The sequence below is a fragment of the Arachis ipaensis genome, chromosome B03 (genome assembly GCF_000816755.2).
Source record: "Arachis ipaensis cultivar K30076 chromosome B03, Araip1.1, whole genome shotgun sequence".
Lineage (NCBI taxonomy): Eukaryota > Viridiplantae > Streptophyta > Magnoliopsida > Fabales > Fabaceae > Arachis > Arachis ipaensis.
The window spans coordinates 130,096,162-130,104,197 of NC_029787.2; the positions used below are offsets into that span (position 1 = coordinate 130,096,162).

General features: G+C 36.9%; 1 protein-coding gene across 1 annotated transcript in view; it reads left to right on the forward strand.

Moving 5' to 3' along the window:
* LOC107633886 overlaps nt 6,520-8,036 on the forward strand; it is a 4,071-nt gene continuing 2,554 nt past the window's right edge. The window contains exon 1 of the mRNA XM_016337480.1: nt 6,520-6,528. Within this exon, the coding sequence (XP_016192966.1) occupies nt 6,520-6,528 (9 nt within the window). The remainder of the gene's footprint in view (nt 6,529-8,036) is intronic.

Genomic DNA, 8,036 nt, shown 5'->3' on the forward strand with positions numbered 1-8,036 from the left:
CGCGGACGCGCACCTGCCGCGTCCGCGCCGATTATTTTGCTGCAATTGATTGAGCCAAACCCCAGAGAGTTAAGCCAATTCTGGGCTAGCTCTAGGCCCCAGGCCCAACCTGATCTGCGCGAGCGCATGCATCGCGCCAGCGCGCCATTTCACAATTCGTCAATGTACGCGGACGCGCACTCGCCGCGCGCGCGTCCTTGCGTGGCGCCACCAAACTAGGCCACGGACCAGAGAGTTGGGCGTGCCTCAAGCCCATTCTAAGCCTCAGGCCCAATCTCATGTACGCGTGCGCACAAGGTACACGCACGCGCCCCAGCCTATTCTGCCATCCCATGCTAGAGCGCACTGCACGCTCACGCGTGGATCTCCATTCCCCTCAATGCACGCGGACGCGTACTTGCCGCGTGTGCGCAAATCTAGTGGCGCGACTCCCAGGCCATTCTCCAGAGAGTTAGGCCTGAGTTGGGCCAACTCTAAGCCCCTAGCCTAACTCCATGCACGCGTGCGCGCACGGTACGCGCACGCGCCCTTCCCTATTTTGCTCACCCGCGCTTAAGCGCGTTGTACGCGCACGCGTAGGACCCACGTAGGCATTGTTTGACTCTATGTTGCTATATGAAACTGCTCTATTCTGCTGCGTATGCCATTTGTGTTGCTGGGTTGTATTTCACTGCTGCTGTGCTCAATTGATATTGTCTTCTTACTGCTCATGCTATGTTGCTATCCGGGAACGTCTAATTTTAAGCCGGAATGCTGCCCGATTTTCAAGGAAATTAGTTTCATCTTGATCTTTATTTCAGTTTTGGGCAAATTTCCATCTCCTTTTTTATTTCCCGGATTTGCACATTCATGGTGAACATAAACCACAACTTTTCTTTTCATTACGCATAAATATCATCATATCACTCACCTACTTTTCTAACTTACTAACTTCTTTAACCATTCCACTTCCGCTTACCTTTAACCATCTTTAACAAATTCCTTCAACTATATGATGATATTATTGCCTTGTGAATATGAGTTGTTGACTTTAATGAAGCTTGCATTTTTTTTGGTTTACTTGTTCACTTTTGCATATTCATTGCAACATCATGATTGTTCTTTGTCATTTATGACCTGACCATGTTTTTTTTGTTACATGCTAAATGTTTTATATATTCTATCACATTTTTCAGGATGTCAGAAAGGAATAAAAGGATGAAGGATTAAGGGGAAGGCATAGGGAGAATGATGATGATCATTCCCAACTAACTAATCACTTTTAGCTTAGAATTAGGATTAGGATTAGATTTAGTTCTTAGATCTAGGTTTTAATCTTTGCTTTCTTCCACCTCTATCTCTCAATTCTTTGTTGCTACATTCAATCTCCTTCTATTCCTTTGTTGTAATTTCCTTTATGTTGTTCTTATATTTTGTTGTAGATCTAGTATTGTTCCTTCTACTTTCTTCCAATTCAATAAGAGGTAATTCATAATAATTGTTCTTCTTTGCTTTTCTATTGTTGATCTCTTATCTTTGTAGTTGTAGATTCCTTTAATTCTTGCATTTAATAATGTTTACTCCTCTTTCACTTTATGTGTTTGTTGAAATGTCTCTTTTAGTTTTAGTGTAGATTTTGTTCCTCTTGGCCTAGGTAGAGTAATTAGTGACACTTGAGTTATCTAATTCCTTTGTTGATTGATAATTGGAGAGATTGCTAATTGGTTTGGAGTGCACTAAAGCTAGTCTTTCCTTGGGAGTTGGCTAGGATTTGTGGCTCAAGTCAATTCATCCACTTGACTTTCCTTTAATTAGTAAGGGTTAACTAAGTGGTAGCAATGAACAATTCTCATCACAATTGAGAAGGATAACTAGGATAGGACTTCTAGTTCTCACACCTTTCCAAGAGCCTTTTATAGTTTTTAGTTTATTTTCATTGCCATTTACTTTTCATGCTCCTTATCCAAAACCCCAAAATAACTCATAACCAATAACAAGATACTTCATTGTAATTCCTAGGGAGAACGACCCGAGGTCCAATACTTCGGTTTATAAATTTTAGGGGTTTGTACTAGTGACAAACAACTTTTTGTATGAAAGGATTATTGTTTGGTTTAGGAACTATACTTGCAACGAGAATTCATTTGTGAAATTCTAAACCATCAAAAATCCAATCATCAAGGGCTGGTATTAATGTGGAAGGACGATGAAGATATTAATATTATTCAACATGCTGATTTTTTTATTCATTTCACCTGGAGAGACAATGTGCAGAACAGAATTTGGGAGATTTTTGGAGTACATTTGCATAATGAGGAGGCCCAACGAAACGTTCAATACAATCAGATTTTAAATATGCTAGAAACGGTTGGAGAAAATATTTTGATTAGTGGTGATTTTAATGCTATCTCAGCCTTTAGTGAAAAAGAGGGAGGAAGAACGAAATCTATATCTTCTATTCAAGCTTTTCAAGACTTTATTAATGGAGGCAACCTGGTTAATCTTGGATATGAAGGTAGTATGTTCACATGGAGTAATAAACAGGCAGGAGTTAGCCTTATTAAAGAGAGATTGGATAGATGTTTGGCCTTTATTCAGTGAAAACAGAATTACCCAAATGACTCGGTTGTGCACTTAGATGACACAGGATCTGACTATAGACCGTTTCTGATTTCTTCAGATAGAGCAAGTTTTAAAATAAAGAGGAGGTTCATATTCCAGGAAAGATGGTGTGATAGCGAAGAAACTAGACATGTGGTGGTAAATTCGTGGCATATGGAGGTTGAAGGTTCTCCGATGTTTATATTATTCAGCAAGCCTAAACAATGTAGACACAATTTGGTTGCATGGCAAAAAAATTCGTCTACTAACTCGAAGAAAAACATTGCTGAATTGAACTTAAAACTAAATATAGAGAAGGATAAAGGTGCGGGAGCTGACACCACTATAATCCGGGTCTTAGAGGCGAAACTAGAGGATGAATATGAGAGGGAGGAAGGATTTTGGAAAGAAAAGGCCAGGGTGCAATAGTTGCATTGGGGTGAGAAGAACACAAAGTCCTTTCATGCCAAATTTCATATGCGGAGCAGCAAAAATAAATTGCACAGGCTGAAAAGTGATTCAGGTGAGCTTGGTACTAATGCAGAACAAATAGCTAGTATTGCACAACAATATTTTGAAAACCTATTTACTACTTCTAACCCAAAAGAACCGACTGAGGAGCTGAAGGGGTTGAATAGAAGGGTAGATAACAATACCAATCGAATGCTAGCTAGACCAATCTCGGATCAAGAAGTCAAAGATGCAGTTTTCTCTATTAATCCTCTCTTGGCACCTGGAGAGGACAGATGATTCACTGCAAAATTCTATCAGTTTTTCTGGGATACTATCAAAAGGATGTTCTTAATACTTGTCATAGCTTCTTTGAGGGAGAGAAGATGCTCAGAGCCTTCAATCATATGCACATATATTTAATTCCTAAAGTCCCTAATATTAGCAAGATAAACAAGGCCAAATAAGGCCTATCAGTCTTAGTACTATTTTTTATAAAATTATCTCTAAAATTTTGGTGCATAGATTACAACATACTATGAACAGAATCATTAGCGATAATCAAAGTGCGTTTATAAAGGGTTGGCTTATTAGTGATAATGTATTGATTGCTCCCGAGTTTATGTATTTTTTGAAGAATAAGAGGTTTGGAGATGAAGAACTAGCATTGAAAGTAGATATGAACAAAGCTTATAGTCGGGTTGAATGAAAATTCATTTGGGCTATTATGGATAAATTGGGTTTTTGTAGAATGTGGATGGAGTGGATGAAGGAATGTGTAACAACTATTTCCTACTCTGTTGTTGTGGAAGGACAACTTCATGGTTACTTTAAACCATGTAGGAGATTGCGACAAGGCGACCCCCTTTTTCCCTATCTATTTCTATTCTGTGCAGAAGGATTCTCCCATCTGCTCCACAGAGGAGAACAGAAGAATGAAATCGGTGGAATACGTTTGAACTACAGATGTCCTTACATGACTCATCTATTTTTGGCAGATGAATCAATTATATTTAGTAAGGCAACACCCCAAGTATGTGCTAACATAGTCCAAATTCTACAATCTTATAGTGAGGTGAGTGGACAAATGGTTAATCTACAAAAGTCTTTATTTTTCATAAAAAATACTATTCCTGAAACCCGAGATACTTTATTTGATATTCTCAACATTTCCCATATTGGGAACCAAGATAAATATTTGGGTCTGCCCTCAGTGATACAGAGATCGAAGAAGGCAACCTTTAATTATATCAAGGATTGGGTGACAAAGAAATTATAACATTGAAAAAATCCCTCTTATCAGCTAGCGGTAGAGAAATATTGATTAAAGTCGTAGCCACTGCCATTTTGATATATACGTTGGGGTGTTTCAAGTTGCCTGAGACTCTTATAGAGGACATACAGCATATGATAATGAGATTCTGGTGGCAACAAAAGGAGAATGAAAGAAGACAACACTGGATTGGTTGGGATATAATCTGTAGACCTCAAACTTAGAGAAAATTAAATTTCATGGATTTAAAAGCCTTTAATCTAGCTATGCTAGAAAAACAAGGCTAAAGAATCATCTCTCGACCTCACTCTCTATTAGGCAAAGTGCTAAAAAGTAAATACTTTATATACACTTCCTTTCTAAGGGCAAAGATAGGCTATAATCCCTTCATGGGGGTGGCACAGTATTTTGGAAGGACGGAAAATTATCGAAGAAGGCTGTTTATGGATAAAAGGACGAGGTGACAACATCAGGTTCTTTGAAGATAAATGGTTAAAACAAGTTGATTATAGCTCAATTCACTGCAATACTATTTTCAACAACCAAATTGGATGAGTTTCACAGCTAATAGACCACAACAAATAATGGAAAAGAGATATTATAGAAGCAACATTTCAACCAAACATTGCACATATTATTCTACAAACTCTAACAAGTAGAGGGAAATATTCGCTAACCTGACCAGCAGAGCGAACTGGATAATACTCTGTTTAATTTGGTTACACCTATGCCTTCAGAATGCTCCACGATCTACTGAAATTGCTACCAGAAATTTATCAACAGAAATAAATGTAGAGAACTCTTTGAAAGATCTAATGCCTTTCCAAAGCTAAAAATTTTCTCTGGCGTGCTCTTCACAATGGTCTTCCAGTGTGGTGGAAGTTGAACCACCGATTCTCAATAGCTCTGTCACAATGTCCTAGATGCCCAAATTTTTCTAAATAGGTGACCCACTGCTTGACCTCATGCTCTCAATCAAGACAAGTATAGTGTTTGGAAAGGATCCAACCATCAGAAATGGCAGGGGATGACGATATATTCTGAAAATGGTGGGTGCATGTGAGTGGAATGATGATAAGAGAAGAAGGAGGAAACAGAAAAATAGTAAAGGGCAGCCTTCACCCTTTGACAAATTTGGAAAGTACGTAATATGAAGATTTTCGAAGACAAGAATTTCTCTCCTTTTGATATTTTTTCCATAGCAGATAAGATGGAAGAGAAATTTGCTGCAAAGATGCTACATTGATAAAGTAACTATTGAATTCTTAATCTCGATTGTTTTAAAATAAGTAATGTGAGAGTGTCTCGTTTTATTATTATTATTATTATTATTATTATTATTATTATTATTATTGTGCTGTCCAAAGTTGGACCATTTCTATTTATTACTTAATTCTTTTAATTAATAATATTATATTTTATATTTGTAAAAGAAAACACACTCATAATAGTTAATTTCTTAGATTTTTTCTTCTACTATAGCCGAAATTCTATGCAACTAAATAATCCACATTTTACTTATTTGTATTTTGATTTATAGGTACATTTGGGTTGGGTTATAACTAATGGAGTAGTTTCATTTTACATTCAATTCAATTCATATATGGTTGGTTGGAGTTAATACTTAAAATGATTCTCGAAATTTGACCACCGACTTAATTTGACCCTCTAATTTTTAATTGATCCAATTTATACCATAAAATTTTAAAGGGTGGCTCAGATTGACCATTTCGTCCAACTCCGTCACTGGAGTGATGACGTGGCACCCAAACCTCACTACATGTCTCTCCTTCTTCCTCTTACCATCGCCATCATCACTTCCCCTCTACCAACACCCTCCCTCTCCCAACAAACAACAACATTCACAATCCACCAACACCCACATATTTCCATCGCCATTTATGAATGACCTTTCTATTATTTGATCTTTCTCTTTTTCGCCATCATCATCACCATCTTCTCTCTACCATCGTCTTTCCTCCCCAACAAATAACATTAACAATCACTAACATTAACAAATTAAAGAGAAATAGAAAAAAAAAAAAAGAAATACAACACCACACTTTAGATCCCTCTTAATAGGAACACAAAGATGGGTGCAATGGGTGAGGATGTTTTGAATTTGGAGCAATGGGTGGTGTGACCTTGTGATTGTTGGTAACATTGGAAATGTATTGTTCAACATGTATGCTAAGTGTGGTAGAAGAGAGGTAATGATGGCGATGGTAAGAGCAAGAAGGAGAGACATGTAGTGAGGTCCGGGTCCCACATCATCACTCCAGTGACGAAATTAGACAAAAGGGTCGACCTGAATCTAACTTTACAATTTTAAAGTATAAATTAAGTCAATTAAAAATTAGAGGTCAAATTGAATCGATGGTCAAATTTTGAGAATCATTTTGAATATTAACTCGGTTGGTTGTGTTCTGGCGTGCAATATATATAATTATGAGATATGTATTGTTCCTCAATTTTGTATATGGCCTATGGCATAGTATGCATTAATGAAAGGGGTCAAGGATGGATAACCATACGTGCAATTTTATGATTATTGTACACGCCAATCATTGGAATTTGGAAGGTACAAGAGTGCATTAAATAAAAAATGAAACCCACCAAAACATCGCATTAAAATGGATAAGTGCACTGTAGTATGTATAGAATGGGTACCCCTACAGCTGTCTTACAAAAGAGTGCATTATTATTTAGGTTTAAAATTCTTGGTTGCCATAGCAATAGCATTAATTAATCAATTCTCGTATATATCTTTTGCCATGCGTGTGTGATAGATTCATATATGTGACTCGTGTCCAATTAGAAATAGGAGGGGACCATGCAATATGCATGCATGATGCATGGATATGGCATCTATTCTAATCTCATAAAAGGATGGACATACACACAAATGAAGTCACCTACCCAACCAAATTAAAAGAACATATCATAATGCGTCCAATTCTCTATTTTCGTCCACTTTAAATTATTTTTTCAGAATAAGACCAAGTTGTTTGTTTGGACTATGGGTGGTGGTTGATAGTAGTACGGCCAATTAAACAACGTCAAAGAAGCTTATCTTGTTCATGCTTTTCAGGGGATTTCTCCTACTTTTCCGTATTGCCCTCTTCTCCAACACTGCAAATAAACAATCCCTAATTATTTAAGCCATTATTCACATCCCTAACTTTGGGATTTTTTTTTTTATAAAAAATCTAATAATCAGACCTATTAATCGGAGAAAGAGAAATAGAAATAAACATAGATTTAATTATGATCATTTTATATATTTAGGACTTGGTTGTGAAGAAGGTGCGTGCAACAAGCGAAGCATACATATAATTAATCAAGATCGGAATCTTGGACTTGAGGAAATTGGTGTGAAGAGTTGTTCCATTCTCTCCCTAGCTAGCTAGGTTGTTCTCAGATGGATGAGGAGGATTTATGAAATTGAAAGAGAGCCACATATTACTAATTTAGTCAGTTCGTTCTTCCAACTTGTCGGTTTAATTTATCAGCTATATATCTTATTTTACACATGAAAAACACACAAGAAAACCAGTGTCATACATTTTCTATAAAATTATTGTTGCTCACTGTCTTTTCTTGTCTCAATTCAACCACACTGACTTTTACTGCTCTAATGATCTACTACTTATGAGAGGTCAAGTTCACGTTAATTAATATATTAGCAAGGTTGTCTAGTAAATATTATTATTCTTTGTTAATATTTTGTTAG